This window comes from Panicum virgatum, chromosome 9K, assembly GCF_016808335.1.
Source record: "Panicum virgatum strain AP13 chromosome 9K, P.virgatum_v5, whole genome shotgun sequence".
Taxonomy (NCBI): domain Eukaryota; kingdom Viridiplantae; phylum Streptophyta; class Magnoliopsida; order Poales; family Poaceae; genus Panicum; species Panicum virgatum.
The window spans coordinates 23,259,622-23,278,362 of record NC_053144.1 but is presented as its reverse complement, the minus strand read 5'-3'; the positions used below and the strand labels follow the sequence as shown (position 1 = coordinate 23,278,362).

Here is an 18,741-nt window from a genome sequence, read left to right as displayed (position 1 = left end):
GTGAAGAAAACTAGTGCTCCAAGCTTACTTGATCAGACGCGAAAGGTTCTGTAGCCCAGTGGTTACAAGAACTTCCGTAGGAGCAAATATGCTAGGATTTTAATGGCATTATGCTTTTAATGTTAGGTGACGTTTCCTGTCGATAGCGATGCCTTGTGGTGACTTTTTCAATCTCGAGGATTAGCCAGCTCAGTCAAAGATGCTCATAGGGATAGAGTTTGCGTACATGTGTCGATAGGTGTGAGTGTGCGTGTGCGTGTGTTGTTGTGTAATCTAAAAAAAAAGCTTACTTGACCAGATGGCGCACGGGTCGGCGCTCGCGCTCGCCATGGAAGTGGCCACGAGATCGATTGCGGCGCAGATTAAGCGGCGCTAGGGTTTTGGTTGCTTGCGTCGTCGTCGTGAGAATACAATATGGGCAGACGGCAGGGCCGAACGGTGCGCTTATACTCCAGATGGGCCCAAAAGTAGACGTGCAGCGCGAGTTTCCTGGACGTGCGCGTAACCGACCTATCATCAATGTTTCTAAAATTGTTTCTAAACCTTTTTTTATTCATATATGCTACCATAAATAAAAGGTAATGACTTATTTACGATCGGCCCTAATTTGGTTCAACGAAACGGCCACCTCCTTTCACACCGTGTAGAACCAACCAGCGCGTTGCTTTTATTTTCCACCGCTCTTCCTCGGGTCCTCCCTCCTCCCGTGTTTCATTTTGCCTCCCCCTCTCTCTGTTCTTCTCTCTCTACCCTCTCACATTCCACCAGGAGATCCAGCGGCAGCGCGCGGGAGGGTCAGGCGGCGGGCCGTGGGCGCTGCTAGGAAAGGAGGAGCTGCTCGGGCGTCTGCCCTACTCGCGGGAGGAGCTCGCCGCCACCCTCCCTTGGGTCCGCATGCAGGAGTCCCCGCCCTCCCTGGGTACGTGCGCCGCAGGAGGAGAAGGGTCCCGCACGGGAGCAGTGCCGAGCCGCACGGGCTCCGGGTCCACACAGAGCCAAGAGAAAGACCGAGCCGCCGCTCGCCGAGATGAAGGAGCCCACGCCGAACCGGATCCGCCTGGAGCTTCGCGCGCTGCCGGGGACGACACGCTGCCGCCGCCGCCGCTTTGGACTCATGCTGCCGCGACCTCCATGGCGCAGAGCCATCGACGCGCATGCTGCTGGGTCCGATCTGCTCAGTCCGCACCGGATGGGAGGTCCGCCGGTCCCAAGGTCTCCTGCCTCGAGGAAGAACCGCGTCGCCGGAGAGGAGCCGCTCTAGCCGAGGGAGAGATGCGCCCCTCCACGTGCGCCTCGTAACGCCCCTCCTCAGTAGCGGCCGCGACCCTCGCAATCCTAGGTTCTGGGGGAGACCTTTGCGTGTGGGGCCGCGGTGGAGCTGGCCTCGTCGTCGGCGTCCTCGATGCACAAAGTCACCGTCATCGTCATCGTCATCGGTCCTCCAAGCACGGCGACGAAGCATTCCCGTGTCGGGTCATAATCCCCCTCGCTGGAGTCATCGAAACAGGTGAGACAGTAGTCTGCCGCAGCCTGAAATGACAAGAAGGCCCTGAGATCATGGATCTCGGAGTAATCCCACTCCGGGTTCACACGATCGTTCATGGGAGCGAATTCCTCGCCAGCGGAGTCGGGGTACGAGCTGTCGGGTGTTGACGCGATGAGGTTGCGAACCGAGAGCAAATGATGCCTGAGGAAGTCCTCATACGCGCTCATGTTGGTGCTGACGGATGACGTGTAGGTCGCGACAGAAGCTCGCATCCCGTAAGGGTAGAGCGGCGGCCTAGATGCGTTCCCCTCCGTCAGCGTCGCTGTTGCCTTTGGTGATGAAGAGATGGCGTTGTCCGTCGTGGCGCCAGGTTGCGGCATGCTAGCTTCGACCCATGTGGGGGAGCTAAGGCGAGCCACCCTGCACCGTTCCATGCGCGCTTGTCGCACGCGCTGGCCCGAGTGCCTCCGGCGTTGGGGCTGCGGCGCTGGAGCGTCGGGGTTGGTTCTGGGCGGGAGAAGCTCTAGGAGGTAACCATTGCCGGTTGCCCTAAACTCGAGACTCCCGAACCACATCACCGTGCCTGCCGGGAGCGGGTTTGACCTTCCCGCCATCTAGAGATCAGACGGGAATGGAGGATGATTGTCACGCAGCGCCCCTACCTGGCGCGCCAACTATCGGTGTCCGGACCTCACGGTCTAGCACCAACTAGTAATGATGCTGCGTACCCTAGTCCCTAGATGGTTGATGCAAGAAGGAACACAGTGACACCGGATTTATCCTGGTTCCGACCGAAGAGACCGTTTGTCCAGCAGAGGGAGAAGCATTGTATTATCTTGCACCGGGGGTGCTTGTAGTAGGGGATACAAGCTTGAGCGAGAGGGAGGCAAGCTCCCAAGTCTCTAGACGTGCTAGAATTGATTGAGGCAAGTGCCAATATGAGGAGAAGTGAGTGCGAAAGTGTCTGTGTGTGAGAGAGAGTCCGTCGAGTGTACTCCCGTCCCTCCTTTTATAGACTAAAGGAGCGAAGGGTTACATGCGTGGGAGATCTCTAGATTCGTCCTCTTCTCCCCGAATCGAGGGAGAACAGTCGAAGGTCCCTGTTGCCGAGCACTGTGAGGCGTGGCGCCGGGTGTGGTCGTCGTCCTTGGGAGCCTTCTGACCATGCCCGGGGCGCGTCCTTGCCCTGTGGCGCCAGTCGGCGGCGTGGCGATTGCTATAGAGGTGCGCGGTGCTCTGTGTTGACGATGCGGGGCGTCGAGGGTGCTGTCCGAGGGCTGCTTCATCCCAGTCAAGGTCCGTACCGCGTTCGAGGGTGGCTGCCCATGCCTGCCGAGGGTCCTGCAGAGGAGAAAGTACAAGGAGTAGGCGGCACAGTGGTGGGGCAGTGTCAGACACGTCCGCACAGTGTACCGCAGATCCACACCGCGCCGGAAATAGCGACACAGTGATCAGAGCAGGCGGATGGTGCCCCAGTCATGTCTGCTGTGCGACGTGCTGCTAACGCCGTCTGACTCCTACTCCCGGCCGCAGAGTGTTTGGTCAATAAATGTGTCCGTCCCATCGAGTGGTTGGGCCACTGCTCCAGTCTGCCGAGGGGGGTCTCGAACGAGGCGGAGTCCGCTCTACGGTTGGTGAGACCTCGGAAGAGCCGTACCATACTGTTGGGCCGTGGGGAGAGCATGTGTTTTGGGCCTTTTACACCTGGAGAGGATTTGGGCATCCAAGTATAGGTGATGGCGCTGCTCCAGGGGAAAATTCGGTCCGAGTGCCTGATTGCTCTTGCGTGTTTGGGGGCGTTTTAGTCCCATGCCCCTAACTATAGTACCCGACATATTGCATGGTGGATGAAGATGATGTAGTCAAAACTCTCATGGCCATTGGAAAAGCGTAGCGTAGGTCTGAAATAAGTGTTGTAATCCTATTTGTTATTTAAGCTTATGTAGTTTATATTCCAAACTTTTAGTGTGATGTTTTAAAATATTTGAACTGTAATTTAAGACTTATTATGCTATTTACTAGTTGTGTACCGAACTGTTGGGTAATTTATAAAATTTTACCAAATTGTTAAATAAATTTTATCAATTTGCATATGAATCTTTTGATTTAGCATATCCATACAAAAATTCTAGCTCCGCCGCTGCCTCTCTTGTTCGCTAATAGTGGCATACATCTATTTTTACACCATGACTATTTATGTACCATTTTTTTTCTGAAAGACTATTTATGTACCTTCTGCTGCTCTGTTAAACTTCTATTGCAATGGATTCTCTTTTCGTCGGAATTAACAATCAGAAGGCATCACATCACATTCACAAAAGCTCTGCTTGCTCCGTGCGCTCAAAATGTTCTTCTACGTTCTTGCGTCGGTTGTTGGCGGCGATGCAGCAGCTCCCGCGACCTCCGCGACCGGTCCAGCATGTCCAACATCGCCGGCGTCATGTACGACGTCGTGGCTCCCGCCGTAGCCAAGGCCTCGCTGCGCTCCGCCGCTGCCCAAGCGCCGCCCAGCGCCTCCGCCCCGCCGCCGGACACCATCTGCCGCGACGTGGCGCGCTGCTGCGCGTGCGAGCTCAGCCCGGCGAGCACGTACGCGCGCCCGGACAGCTCGTACCGCTGCCGGTCGGCCACGCGCGCGCGCATCTCCCGCAGCTCGCGCGACAGCGCCAGGCACGTGGAGTTCCCCGCGCGCGCCGCGGCGAACCGCGCCACGGAGCGCTGCCGGCTCCGGAGGATCTCCACCGCCTCCGCGTGCGCGCCACGCTCCGCCGCCGCCCGCGCCGCCGCGATGCCGTCCGCCGCCTCCGCCCGGACGCGCTCGCGCTCGACCTCGACGGAGCGCCCCGCGGTCACGGCACCCCAGGGCCTCAGCACCACCGCGTCCTCGCCGGCGACGCTCTTGCCCCGTCCGGTGGCCGTGTCGCGGTAAGCGCAGGCCACCCTGACCAGGCGCGTGGCGTCGTCCACGGCGCGGGCCCTCGGCACGTGCAGGGACAGCAGGAGGCGCCTCTCCTCGTCCGCGTAGAGCTCGCCAACGTCGACGGACGCGGCGCGGCCGTCGGCGTCGACGCGGCTCGGGTAGCTGCCGGACTTGATCGCGCGGACGCGCACGCCCGGGTGCACGCACGCGATGTCCACGCGCAGCTCCTGCACGGCGACGGAGAGGAGCCCGCCGATGCACTGCGCGAACGCGTCCTGGATGGCTGCCTCGTCCTCGACGAAGGAGAAGGTCCCGCCCGTGGCCTCGGCGATGGTGTGCATCGCCGACGCGTCGTGGTCCGTGCCGAAGCCGAACGTGTGGACGGGGGCCAACCGCCTCCCATCACCGCCGAACGCCAAGGAAGGCGGCACGAGCGCGTCGTAGTTGGAGTCGCGGCCACCGTAGCCGCCGCGCCTCGGCACGGTGTACGTGTCCTGCCCGTCCGAGAGGAGCACGACGCTGGCGACGGCGTTCCGGTGCATGCGCTCGTCGATCACCTTGGCCGCCCGGCGAAGCGCCTCCCCGATGTTGGTGCCGCCGCCAGCCTTGAGGGACTCCAGGGCGCGCCTGGCCAGGGCCTTCCCGGCGTCCGACATGCGCGCGAGCCGCATGAGGCGGCACGCGCCGGAGGAGAAGGACACGACGCAGAGGCGATCCCGGGGCCCGAGGTTGTCGATGACGAACCCCATGGCCTGCTTCAGCAGCGCGAGTTTGGTGCCCACCATGCTGCCGCTCACGTCGAGCACGGTCACCAGGTCCAGCGGCGCGCGCGGCGCCGCAGCCCCGGCGATCCCGGGTGCCCTGGCGTGCACCAGCACTGCGAAGTCGTCGGCGGACGCGTCCCTCGCGAGGGCCGAGTACTCGCCGTGCGTGGCGAGCCCCACCGCTCCTCCGCCGGATGCCTCCGCCGCGCTTGCGCCGCGGTGCGGGTCCTCACGCATCGGCCGCGGCGTCCTGTCCACCGGGTCGTCGTCGTCGAACACCCGCGGCTCCATGGGCCGGAAGAACGGCTGGGACGCCGGCGCGGCCAGCGCGACGGGCAGCGGTGGTGGCGGCTGGCGCGGCGAGGGGTTCGTGGTGCGGAGGGACGGCAGCTCGCGCCACCGGGCGTTCGGGGCGCTCCCTGAGTCGGAGAAGCCGCGGGAATGGAACTGGTGGGAGCACTCCGCAGTGAAGACGGTCTGCTGGTGCTACCCCCGCTGCCGCCGCCGCTGCGGCCGTGGTTCCGGCGCGTGCCGCCATGGCACGAGCTGCTCTCCATTTCCGGGCTTCGCCCTCTCCTTGTTTTTTTCCACAGAAGAAAAGTAATCAAAAACAGAAATTCTGTTGCGGATTTCTGAGTTGTGACGAAGCTGACAGCAACACGACGACAGTGATCAGACGATGTGTTCTCCGTGTGGGTGCCGCGTCCACGCACGCTCCGCGTTGAACCCGGCAGCTGCAGTGCAGCCTGCAGGTTGGGTTTGCAACTAGTCGCCACAATTTCTTTAATCCTGCTCTTGTTGACTAAGCCCCCCTGTTAATCTTTTCTAGAATCGATGGACGGTCAATGACTGGACAACCAACCCACAACCATCCATTCGTGCTTGGGTGCCCGCGACTTACCTGAGAGCATGTTTGAAGGGAAATTTGGTTCCTGGAACATCCCCAAATGGCGATTTTGTGCACAACACATTCCATTCTTTGATTTTGTGCACAGCACACTGCGGGGCGAAGCTGCTGCTGCCGGCGCCACCGGGCTGCCCCTGCTCCGAGCGCGGCGGAGCAGCCGAGGCAGAGAGGCGCCGAGCTCTGCCTCGGCTGCTCCGCCGCCACCGGAGAGGCGCCGAGCTCTACCGACGCCCCGAGAGGCCGTCCACCACCGGCGATGGAGAGGATGGAGGGGGGCGCCGTCCATCCACCCGCTGCCCCAGCGTGCCTCACGGGGAGAGGGAGCAGAGGAGGGGCTCGCTGGAGGCCGTCAGGGGCCTGCCTCGTCGAGCACCGTGCTCACCTCGCCTGCCTCGCTGCGCGTTGCGCCGACGACAAAGTCCCCTCAACGTCGGCCATGGAAGTTCCTTGTTCAGAGGGGAAGGAGGAAGGAGGAGATGGAGAGAGCTGACAGGTGGGTTCGGTTTTTGCAAGGGCAAAGAAATCCTTTTATGTACTGTGGTGTGTTGGAGACAAAAACACCAAATCACAGTGTGCTATGCACAAAATCACCATTTGAGGATGTGCCAGAGACCAATTTCCCATGTTTGAAAGGCATGAATTTCATTCCTAAGAAACAGTCTAGATCATGAAAATTTTTGGACAAAATTCACTATAGCAATTTTCAAACAAAGATTAGAAGGACTAAACATAATCTAATTATAAAACTAATTATATGGATGGACGAAAAATCACGAGATGAATCTATTAAGTCTAATTAATCCATCATTAGTGGTTGTTTACTTTAGCACAATATTATCTAATTATGGTCCAATTAGGCGTAAAAGATTTGTCTTGCAATATCACGGGTCTCGCTAGTTTACGGTTGACCGTAGGGAGGGGCTCCCTACGGTCGATCTGCCGACCGTTCTGTTTTTTTCTTTTTTAGGTAAATTTTTGTCATTTTCTGATAAAAAAATCAAAAAAAAATCAAAGAAAAATTTTGAAGGGCGAAAAGTCAGAAAAAAACAAAGAAAAAATTTTTGGAGGGCGGAATTTTGGAGAGAGAAAAAAATTGAAAGAGAAAGATTTACAAAATCAATTGAAAATAATTTGAAGAGAAAAAAACTTTTACATCCAAAATAAAAAAACTCAGATAAAAAAAATTTTGTTAATTTTTTTATCAAACAAATAAAAAAAAGAGAGAAAAAAATACCGGCCCCTCCGTTCCCCGCCGCCGCCCCCCATCCGCCGCGTCGCCTTGGTGCCGGCCCCGCCGCGCCGCGCCTCCTCGTCCAGGTCATCAACTGGTGGCGTCCTGATCCTCTCCTCGTCCTGCTTCGTCTTCCTGTGGTCATGGTTGGAACGCCCGGACCCCTCGCAGGGAGGCTCGTAGACGCGCACGGTGATCCCTTTCTCCGCAGCAATCTCCTGGAGCTGCATCTGGCGGCTCTCGAGGCTCGGCTGCTTGGTCGACAGCTTCTGCACGATCTGAATGGGTCGGGTTTTCGTTAGAATTCGTCGCAGAGGCGTTTAATTTCGAGTGCTGATCGAGTCAGAGCTTCGTCGGGGAGGTGCTCACCTTGGGGTTGACCCCGCAGCCGCTGCGGAGCTCGGAGGCGGCGGAGACGAACTCCCTGCCGAACTTGGCGGCGAGGATGGTCCTGACCTCCTGCAGCTCCGGCAGGTCCCCACACCTCGCGGCGGCGTACACGAGTCCCGCCACCGCCTCCCGCAGCTCCTTGGGGCACTCCCTGCACGCGTCGACGAGCGCCGCCTGCTCGGCGATGAGGCCGCAGTAGGCCTCGAGCTCGGCGAGCGCGTCCTGCTCCCGGACGGCGTGCTCGGCACGCGCCAGCGCGCGGTCGGGGCGGCCCAGGCAGAGCAGCTGCTCGACGTCCCCGCGCGCCTGCGGTTCGGAGGTCCCTGTGCCGCTCACCGCCTCGCTGCTCGTCGCCGCCGCCGCGCCACTCGCTCGGAGGTGCGCCGGATCTGGAGTGGAGAAAGTAGGTACACTGGAGGAGGTGTGCTGGATCCGGGAAGGAGAAAAGGTGCAAAGAGATAAGGGGAAAGGGAATGGAGGGAGATGTGGTCGGCAACACGTGGGTGTGGGGTCCAGCGTATTGATAAAAATCGACCGTGTCTCTCCAAACTTGCGGTCACCCGCAAAGACATCATTGGGCAATATCACTGGGGTTTGTGGAATGAGTTTTGTCAGTTATCCACATTTAATACTCCTAATTAAATAATTAGTGGTCAAATGTTTGAAGTTACTGTAGCATTGGAATTTTTTTGAGAACTAAACAAGGCCTCATTTCTCGGCTAGTACTTTTACAGGATTGCCTTGGAGACGTGTAGGTAGCAGATTGACTTCCAACTTTCTCCCTGTTCCTGAGAAAACTACCCTTCATCACTGATTTTCATCCATGAAGGCGTGCATCTTCAGGCGGTGAAAAATGATAGAAAGGATAATGTGGTGGCTCCCGGCGAAGCAAGGCCAAATTTGGGAACTCCTAGACTTCAATAGTTTTTTCTTGTGCTAATAGTGCCAAATCTCGCGGGCTGAGGCCGTTCAGCAGGTTGAGCACCAGCTGACGATCATCGACGGGTGGCTGACGTTGCGTAGGGCGTCGGCAGTCTGCTTCATCTGCGAAGCGTAGGCCTTGACGGGGAGGTCACCCTGAGTCGAGGAGGAGAACTCCTAATTCAGGATGACGGCACACAACTCCTGGTTCGCCTGGAACAGATCACGGATGGTCGTGCAGAGGGCGTGGGCGGTCTGATCTGGCAGGATGACGGCATGCAACTCTTGGTTCGCCTGGAACAGATCACGGATGGCCATGCAGAGGGCGTGGACGGTCTGATCTGGCACCATGGCGAGGTCAAGAATGCCATCGGAGATGGAGCTGTACATCCAGCTGCGCACACAAGCATCAGGCTGAATCTAGGTAGGGTCTGTCGGATGGGCCACGATGGTGCCGTCGATATGACCTAGAAGGCCGAACTTGCCGCACATGGCGGTGAAGAAGGTGATCCACTTCTTGTAGTTGGGCAGCCAGAGGTCAAGCTCGTTGTAGTTGGGCAGCCGGAGGTCAAGCTCGATGGGGACATGAGTCTTGACGTTGACAGAGGCGTACGAGTTGATGAAGACCGGGATGACGGAGTCGGAGGCGCCAAGCATCGTGCCGAAGCTGGAGGTAAGGGCGGGAAGCCGAGGAGGTGGAGTCCGTCGACATGATGCAAGATCAATCGATCGGCACCGAGAACAGGGGTGGCACGGCTGGGTGGAGCAGTGGACGTGCGGGCCGGATGGCGACGCATGGAGGCCAGGGCAGCGAAAGGGGTGAGAGCCAGGAAAGTAAGCCCCGGACTCTTGATATCATGTAGAGAGGTGAAGAGATTCTTGATACCACGTAGAGAGGTGGAGAGATTGAAAAAAACCGCACACCCTAATTGGGGTGACCTTTGTTTTATATATATAGTCAATACGGCTTGATGTATAAGGGTCTACAAGAGTACAAGACTTTTAGTACAGTAAGTAGCTATACATCAATCCATGTGTAATCTATCTGTTTCTCTTAGGAGTGTAAATTGGGATCCTTTTGATCCCATCTCTGTTTGTTGTACCTGATGTATAAATATATTTTGGAAGTTGTTATAAAAAAAAAGGCTTCAGAAAAAGTCACCTGAAGGCTTCAGGAAGTTGTACTCAAGATGCCGCCGCCGCCGACAACGACAACAACAACAAACAAACAAACAAAAAACTTGATCTGCGCACATGGACACAGCAAAAACATAACTTTAAAGACTGAGCAGGCACAAGAACACTGAATCCACACCGACTGAAGGCATATCTCAGCACTTTTAAACAGTATAGTCCAATAAAATGTACTACAAAGTTCTGATGCATCTGTGTCCTGTACAAAAGTATCAAAACTCACCGGGTAGCCAGGCAAACACATGGAACACAGCTACTTCTGGCTTTGGATGTTTTATTTCTGAACTCTCAACGCAGCTACGAGCTCTTTAGCAAGGGAAAAAAAAGTAATCCCGGACAGATTTGTGCAATCAGTCTAAATGTACAACTATTTACACGAACATACAAAATTTCACACTTCAACTACATGTGCTTCCCGTCTTGCATGCTAGCCATATTCGAACTGTGCGGTCATCACTAGCAGAAGCCAGCATATGGGGCCTAGCAGGATTCCAGCTTACACAATTCACAATCATCGTGTGGCCATGCAAGACCTTTATCGGCGTTTCCAGGTGCCTTTTCCAAATGTAGACCTGCCCATTGTTTCAAGTTAGCAAATGGTAAACAGAGCAACTGATTCATAGGCATACAATCCACCTAGAAAAGAATTTACTACCAATCAGTTAATTTTGTATTTTTTATACAACTAATATATAAAACCTAGCTTTCTGAAAATGGAAACCACAATGCTTCTGTAGCAACTACAAACCCAAACCATGTGATTAGTCTAGTAGAACTTTGGATGTATTTCATGTCAAGGCATTTTGTTATATTGAAGAACTTATATATATCATTAGCCAACCTACATACCATTGTTAGCATCATGCACATTAGCCCTGGAAGCATAGTGCTACGTTAAGTCATCAATTAAAACAGAAGCTGGAGTTGGTTAAATATTTTATCAAAAGCAGGACCGAAGTCCAGCAGAAAACTATACCTGTGAATCCTCACTGCCACTAGCAATGAACAAGGAATTTGAACCCCCAAAGCAAGACCTAATCACAAACTTCTCTTGCTTGTGCCCCTTGAACTTTTCAGGCATAGTAGTTTTTTCATTAATTTTCCACAAATGAATTTCCTGGCTGTTAAGGTTGACAATGAGCGACTGTCCATCACCTGAAAGAGAAAGGGATGAAATTGCCTGCTTCTCACGAAATCTCCATTCCCGCCCCTTTGGAAGTTCTCGAATCCAGATATCGTTACAAGATACAAAGATTAGGTGCTGGCCATCAGGCGTCACAGCAAGGTCACTGACTTTAGGTATTCTATCTCCAGCCCATACTTCCAGCTCTCGACCTTCTAGGTCACAAGTGAAGATCCTATTTGGTGAACTTCCAGGCCCAGAGCTGGCACATACTATTTTCTCTGAATTAGGAAACCATGCACATGAACTGATGATGTAGTCCACTGAACCTCCAAATTTAAGATTGCATTCACCAGTATCGACATTCCACAGTTTCAAAGATTCACCAGTACCACAAGTGAGCAGCATTCGATCATTTGGGCTCCAGGCAACAAAGGAAATTGGTTTCTGGTGACCTTGTAGGCAGTGCTTCTTGGTCAATGTATCATCCTTTTCCACCTAAAATCATATAATGACAAGAATTGGAAATTGTAATACATGAAAAACAAATTATCATAAACAGATTTTACAAATGGATCAAATATGTATTGCCTGTAAGCAAGGCAAAAACTGCTGTGGATGAAATATGTGCTTGAAGAATGGATATTTATCCATAGAAATCCATCCAAAATGTTTTGTGCTCTCATAAGCCTCATACCTAGTCAATCTTTTCCTTGACAAAAGAATATTTAAAATTTACATGCCTTCATCTCCATTTTTCCTCTAGATTAGATAGAGTACGAAGGGTCAGCAATAATCTAAAAAATGAGGGAACATTAGCATACTGCTGGACTTCTAGAAACATGTGTCCCCTGTATTCATCGCCACAACTGATCAACTTTGATAATTTGTAAATGGACTTGACTAGTTGACTCTGCAATCAGACTTGAAATTTGAGACTTCTTCAACCATACTATTCCCAACTATCATGAAAAAGCCAGTTAAGATGAAGCATATGAGCAATCCAGAAACAGACCAACAATGACATGAGAAGCGTGGTCTTCCTTCCCAAGTTTATGTTTTGTATCATACTATCATTACTCACTTCAATTTAGTCCCATCTGTTTATCATCGCATCAAAATTGGTGTCTGAAGAGAGGTACATTGTGAATGATGATATTATGAATTATGGGAACATGATACTAGATTTCAGTAGAAAGGTCATTAAGAACGTAGTAACGCAGTTTAAGGGTGAAACAGAAAACTACTCTAATATATTGTTTGGACAGTGACATGGTCTCCATTATTTGACTTTAACCATCATATAGTATTATATAAGAAAGAAATTGTAAATTCTATATTATGAAATTACTTTCATGAAAAATGTGACTATCATTTCACATGTTCAATTCAGATAGTTTGCAGACGACGATCAAAGTTAGAAAAGTCACATTAAAGACCATCATCTCTTTTCTTAACTGAGGGAGTAATATGTTTAGAACATAAATATAAAGATGTACATTATCTCCAGGGAATTAAATTTGAACATGTAAATGAAAAAGTGTTTTCAGTAAGGTTATAAAAGTGGAAATAACAACGTGATCCAAATCTAGAGAAAGAAATATCTCACTTCTCCATTCCATTTGACCTCTATTCTCTTCCCCACGTAGACCACTACAGAAAAAACACTTCACTTATTCTAAAAAAGTTTTCAGCCGTTGTGAATTCCTCTATGAGAACTATCCAAAATTAGGAAAATAGCTACTATGTGAAGTTTACCAATGCTTTCTTTTTATTAAAAACAACTTAACTAATGCCAGCGAATCTGCTGATGCATACCGTATGTCATTCAACTTTGAAATATCAACACCAATTAATTTGCACAATTTCCGAACTAACATGCATTGCAAGGCGAAAATGAAAGGTGGTTAGCTGGTTGCCAGAAGCCAAACCACATATTAGAGAAAAGGTGAATCATTTTCCTACTTATTTTCTCATCTGCAACTTTCGGCACCTAAGCAGTATTTTTGGCATGAAAATGTCTTAAAGTTGTCCAGATGGCATTTTCTTCTACTACATTGTATATTTAATCAATTAAAGTCAGTATTAATACTAGTTATTGACACATTTAATTTAACTGAAAGACAGATAGATAGAGAACTTATCAACATGAAAACAGCTATAGAAAAAAGGCCACAAACTCACAATTGATCAAATGTTTTTTCAGCTGTTTAGAGTAGTAAAGTTACGATGGATTAACCCTTAAAATATGAACAACCAGCCTGCATAGTGAAAAGCCAGTCAGAAAATTTAAGCTATTCAGTGCACAAATATAAGGTGGCATCAAACGTGAGCCCAGAGATAAGCTTCCTATGGGTAAGAGGTGGCAGGTGCGACACAATGAATAATAGGAACGTCTAAGAGTCAAAAAAGACACTATCATCATATCATGTAAGCTCTTAAGGCTCTCAGTATATCTGCTACACTGGGCAATTTGGACTGAGCTACCTACTGCTAGCATCAGGCAATACCCAACAGTTCAACGTTAGTTTCATAGTTCGATTATTAAACAAAGCATTCACTGTGGTTATTATTCCATGATGTCAAACTTAGCCAGGAGCACAAAGGTCATGCTATGTTCACTCAGGCATGAGTCTGAATGGTGTGGTCTAGAAATAAGGAATAAGATAACATCATGCATAGTCAGTAATGTTGTGGACTCCTTTGTGGGCCGCACATACCAGTGCAGGAAGCGCAACAACAAATCAGAGCAGGCGCCAGAAGCTTAGGGAAGAGCTTCAGTTAGTTGCAGGAGATTAGCAATAGTTGGGCTTGTGGTTATCCATGAGCTGGTTGTTAGTGCAGATTGGTTAGCTTGGCAGTATATATAAGCCAAGTAGTTGTTTAGATTTGGTGTGCAGAAATTAACCCATTAAACTCAGAGCCTCTACGGAGGGCGAGTAGGGTTAAATCTGCCCTTGTTTTCCTCAAAACTCGATCAATAAAGCTAATCTGCCCTCGCCATATCAGTAACAAGTTGACTTCTGGAGCACCAGGATAACAAGGTAAGTTGTGATATCATTTACTCAAACAATAAACTGCATAATTTATTTTTGGATGACACTTGGGTGCATCAAATCATACCTTCCAAATTATGGCGGTGCAATCACTTGACGATGATGCCAGGTAGTCTCCATTATTAGAGAACCTTACAAACCAAACTTCATTATTATGACCACATAATATCTGCAAACAGGCATGGATATGTGAAATATGTAACTTTGCAATAGAGCCCATGAGCCCAAACCCCCAGCATGAAAATTTCTAGTGATGTCGAGTCCTGAAAACATATAAAAAGTTTACCTGAATAGTCATCCCTTTTTTCAAGATGGATGAATAAATTTCAGGAAGGAAAAACTACTGTTTCTTCAAAATTATACAAACAACACCTTTAAGCACATGTTCAAAGAATCGTACTTAATTGTGCATAAATTTTATAAAAGTGCACTTCTATAAGAGTGTGATCATGTTTATTGTACTAGCCCATGCTTTATCCCACCTGTTTTATGTCCACCTTGAGAAACAGGGAAATATATCCACCCGACAAGGCAAGCAGTCCGAAATGTCCACTTTTATCCCGTGGCAAATACATCCACGTCAGCAAGTGGGAGTCATTTGGATATAAAAACTCAGATGAGTAAGTCTATCCTATCAGGTCCATTTCATGATACGGATGTGTGATTTTGTGAAACAATATGAAGAAGTATGTGTAGTTCTTTGAAATGGGTGCTTAAAAGTGTGTTTTTGTGATAGTTTTTACATAGGCACTTTAGGTTCACAAAACATACCCTGAATTAATCAGTGCCTTGTGGGTGCTGGTTCAGAAATATATTAAACTTGGACAACAACAGATTTCATTTAGCATAAAGCAATGGTTGGAATTCACAGATAACCTCTACTGAAATTTTGTGGTGGTTAAGCTCGTGTGTCCACACGCACACAATAAAGATCCACAGTTCCTTCTATGGATTATCTTTCTTTTCTCCACCAACAATAAGGTTCATTTTGGGCAGTGTTCTAAAAAACGTTTTTAAACGTCGTTTAATCTTGATTAAACGCTGAACGGTGGCCAAGCGTTGCGTTTAATCACAGTGTCGTTTAATCACAACACACGTTTAATCATGTTCAATCTACGTTTAATCACAAAAAACTCTAAACCATAGTCAAGCGTTCGCCTAGCGTCTAGCGTTTTTTAGAACCTTGATTTTGGGAGTGGGCAAGTGTCCTCCAGGAAGATGAAGTGCAACTTGAAAAGAAATTAGAAATAAAGGTGTGAAGTGTGCCGTTCTAATTTATTTTTCTTAAATCAATGTAAAGATTCTGAAATTATCCAAATCCCTTCTTTAGGTGATGAAAAGAATATGTGGTACTTTTAGAAATATTTGTCAGCATAAATTGCAAACATGATAAAGAAGAAATTTAAATCACTGAGATTAATAGCCATACTGAATTGCCTATTAAACCTAGTCAAAAAAGCACCACATCTGAAATTGTAAAGGGTGTTGCTGCAGGTAGAAATGGCTGTACTTGAGTTATTTCCCAACTGTAAATTGATGATTTCAGTACATGAATTTGACAGTTTCATTTTTGCATTCTTACTGATCTGATAAGCTCGGACATTTCTCAGGAAACTGAAATAAACAAGCGAACAATCTGTTTAACTCGCACCTGTGCACACTTGGAAGGGATATGCTGTTCATGGCACTTGTGATCTTGAAACAGAGTTATCTCATCTGGCAAATTGTGATATATACACGATGCTACTTGCTTAGTAACTGCACTCTCCACCAAATGCTCCAACCGCCCGCTCGGCACATGGAACCATGGTGGCAGCACCTCAACTAAATCCAAGAACACCGCAATCCTCCACCCAACCACGGCATCCGGAGCAACAGCCCCATCGCACGAGACCATGGCGCACGCCAGGCAGTGCACGCACCTCCTGTCAACGCCGAGCGGCGCAATTCGGCGCCGGAGCACCTCCCTCGCACGCCGCAGGCCGGCATCGCCGCCAGTCCCCAACAGCTCGAGGTAGTGGGCCCTCCACAAGAGGAACTCCGCGACCGCACGGTCGGCGTCGCCAACACCGGCGACCGCGCGGACGGTCTCCGCGCACGCGTCCCACCGGCCGGCCATCACGTCGAGCAGCAGGCTGCCGTGGTCCGGCGGGTACAGCGGCACACCGGACTCCGCCTCGAGCGCGGCCGCCGCCCGGCGGTACCCGAGCGAGTAGAGGGACTGCTCGATGACGCGCACCAGCTCCTCTCGGTCGACGGGGCCGACACGGCGAGGGGCCCGGCCCTCGTCGGCGCGGGATACAGAGCTCTCGGGCAGGTCCATGGCCGCACTGGGGTCGCCAGCTTGAGAGGTTTCGCGCCCCCGCTGACGACACAAACCCAAGAAAAAAAAATCTGGGCTTTGGAGGCGGAAAGATCAGATTTTTGGAGTGGGGGTAGCGGATTTGAGAGGGTAAAAGTGGGATCAAAATCAAAAGAGCGGGAAGGCGAGCAAGATTTGGGCTGGAACGATGGATCGGATATGATACAGTAGCTCCAGACAAGAGACAGAAGGGAATTTAAAAAAAAATTGCGAGGTGTTATCAACGAGATTTTGGAAGCGATAGTGTGGATTGATTCTGAAGGGAGCCCCAAACTATTCGGGTCGAGCTATTGTTTCTTTTTCCCCCCTCCCCCTGAAACTATGGGCGGAATCAGGTGTGTGATTTGGGGACGGAAGCGGAACGATCGGCTGGAGAAGTTGTCCTTCGCGGCCACACCGCGAGTTCGCGTTGGAGGCATTATCGCCGTCGGTTTCGTGGCGGGGCCAGATCTGAACGGCTCAGAAAGATCAGAGATATGGTCCGGTGGATTGGATCTTTTTGCTCTTCGGACATTCAGTATGGATCGGGGCTCTGGAATGTTAGGAAGCAGAGCATGCAGTCTGCGACACGTCAGGCGATAGCGCGCCGTCTGCTGATCCAACATGACCACGCCTCATAAGTTTCTTAATGTGCAATATTCAATATGAATTTTAGAATTTATTTGATTTAATTAAATAAAATATGGACCAAGCCCATATTAAATCTAACAATCCCCACCAAATTCTAAGACATGTGTCAAATAATCTCAAATACACTATTCTTTGATATACCAGACATTCGACGGGGACTGTTAAGTTGAACATCCGTCTAGAACAGGGGTTATACTCATTCACAATTGAACAATGGACTATGCCTTGAATTGACAGTTTTGTGCGAAGTGAGTTTCACCGAAGTTCATTTCTGGTACTAGGTTGCAACAAGCATTTCCTCTAGTTGAAGCATATGAGTCACACTCTAAGACCTTTCATGAGTCTCTAGAGATTACCCGATCTCATATACTGTGTTCCTTCTATGATGTTCTATAGGATAACATCTCTTCTTAAACAAGCCACTCACATCACATTAAGAAATTAACCATCCTGCCATACAGCATAGGAGAAACGTGCATCTTAGACAATCTGGACCTTATCATGAGGGGTCTCTCCGTCAGTCAACCACTAGCTTGTTTCACTTTAACTAGCAATCGAACTCATATAGGTGTGTTCCTTCTAGGATGTTATGTAGGATAACATCCCTGCTTAAACAAGCCACTCCGATCACATTAAGAAATTAACCATCCTGCCATACAACATAGGAGAAACGTGCATCTCAGACGATCTGGACCTTATCATAAGGGGTCTTTCCACCAGTCAACCACTAGCTTGTTTCACCATTCTACTTCACGGGATCTCCGCTCGTATAGAACAGGTTACTACTATGGAATGACTTCTCAAGTGGGTCTCAAGCCTAGTTCTCTCGATGCACCTTCTATCACATTGTGTGATAGACCCTTTGTAAATTGATCCGCCAGATTCTTAGATGTATGGATATAATCCAACGCTATTGTTTTGGAGTTTTTCAGTTTTCTGACAGATTTGAACCGCTTTTTCATATGCTTAGTAGACTTCATGTTATCCTTAGAACTGTTCACCTTTATTACCACCATCTGATTATCACGGTTCATAGAAATAGTCGGTATTGGTTTCTCAACTACCGGTAAATCCATAAGGAATTCTGTCGGGTATCACAATTAGGGACACCCTAATCGGGGTACTAAGATCACTCCAAAAACACAAAACACCTGTTAAAATAACTAGGCCCACAAAGGCCCACGACCTGCCTCCCATTCGGAAGAACGGAAGGGACTCAAAGAAGTCCAGCGTGCGGCCCATTCACATCCCCCTCGAACCCGTGGAACGATCTCCGCCTCGCTCGAGGGTCCCTCTCGGGCCCGCCGGACAACCTCCGCCTCGCTCGAGGGTAGCGGATCTGCCCTCGAGCAGGTGACTCACCTCCGCCTCGCTCGAGGGTAGCGGATCTGCCCTCGAGCAGGTAACTTATCTCCGCCTCGCTCGAGGCCGTCTCTCGGCACAAGGGACAAACGGCCCCGCCGCCCAACCGACCGCCGTACGAAGGCATTAAAGGCCAGCCACTCCGCCACGGCTCAAAGGACGGGCGGCGTCAGACTGCCACTCCCACAGTGGATGTGACCGGGGTCCCCATCCGCTGACTCCGGTCACTATTCTGCCATCCCGGATGCTGTAGCAGTGCCTGGGGACCTGCACGCGGAACAAGATGTTCGGCACTGCTCCCATCACTGTTCTGCCGACGCCGACCATCCGGACTCGCCTCCCACTGGGGAAGGGGACCGGGACTTCCACGTGTCCCCCGGACCTTCTAGTGTGCA

General features: G+C 50.5%; 3 protein-coding genes across 3 annotated transcripts; all 3 read right to left on the bottom strand.

Moving 5' to 3' along the window:
* Positions 1 to 3,531: 3,531 nt before the first annotated feature.
* Positions 3,532 to 5,656, bottom strand: LOC120647845 (E3 ubiquitin-protein ligase WAV3-like; the record flags this gene model as incomplete). The annotated part of the gene is made up of 1 exon (XM_039924672.1): positions 3,532 to 5,656. A coding segment is annotated over one exon (1,830 nt), but the record flags the coding sequence as incomplete, so codon positions are not given.
* A 1,044-nt stretch (positions 5,657 to 6,700) lies between these two features.
* LOC120647844 lies at positions 6,701 to 9,276 on the bottom strand. Its single transcript, XM_039924671.1, has 4 exons — positions 9,101 to 9,276; positions 8,817 to 9,013; positions 7,678 to 8,285; positions 6,701 to 7,586 (listed from the first exon to the last, which is right to left on the bottom strand). The coding sequence occupies exons 1-4, from the start codon at positions 9,274 to 9,276 to the stop codon at positions 7,248 to 7,250; spliced, it is 1,320 nt and encodes a 439-aa protein (XP_039780605.1). The 3' UTR covers positions 6,701 to 7,247.
* Positions 9,277 to 9,923: 647 nt separating this feature from the next.
* On the bottom strand, positions 9,924 to 16,736 carry LOC120650846 (WD repeat-containing protein WDS homolog). Its single transcript, XM_039928133.1, has 4 exons — positions 15,644 to 16,736; positions 14,060 to 14,161; positions 10,790 to 11,434; positions 9,924 to 10,385 (listed from the first exon to the last, which is right to left on the bottom strand). Exons 1-4 carry the CDS (start codon positions 16,313 to 16,315, stop codon positions 10,212 to 10,214), a joined length of 1,593 nt encoding a protein of 530 aa, XP_039784067.1. The 5' UTR covers positions 16,316 to 16,736; the 3' UTR covers positions 9,924 to 10,211.
* Between the last annotated feature and the right edge of the window lie 2,005 nt (positions 16,737 to 18,741).

Bases quoted from the DNA above. Each gene is read 5' to 3' on its own strand.
- LOC120647844 (XM_039924671.1), bottom strand. From the start codon at position 9,276: ATGCTTGGCGCCTCCGACTCCGTCATCCCGGTCTTCATCAACTCGTAC. The intron at 8,286-8,816 runs GTGCCGTCATCC...CACAAACCCCAG, and splicing joins CCAGGCGAACCAGGAGTTGT to TGATATTGCCCAATGATGTC. The intron at 7,587-7,677 runs GTGAGCACCTCC...CGACCCATTCAG, and splicing joins GCTGCGGGGTCAACCCCAAG to ATCGTGCAGAAGCTGTCGAC.
- LOC120650846 (XM_039928133.1), bottom strand. From the start codon at position 16,315: ATGGACCTGCCCGAGAGCTCTGTATCCCGCGCCGACGAGGGCCGGGCC. The intron at 14,162-15,643 runs GTGCGAGTTAAA...GCCTGTTTGCAG, and splicing joins TCCCTTCCAAGTGTGCACAG to ATATTATGTGGTCATAATAA. The intron at 10,386-10,789 runs GTATAGTTTTCT...AACAATGGGCAG, and splicing joins GTGGCAGTGAGGATTCACAG to GTCTACATTTGGAAAAGGCA.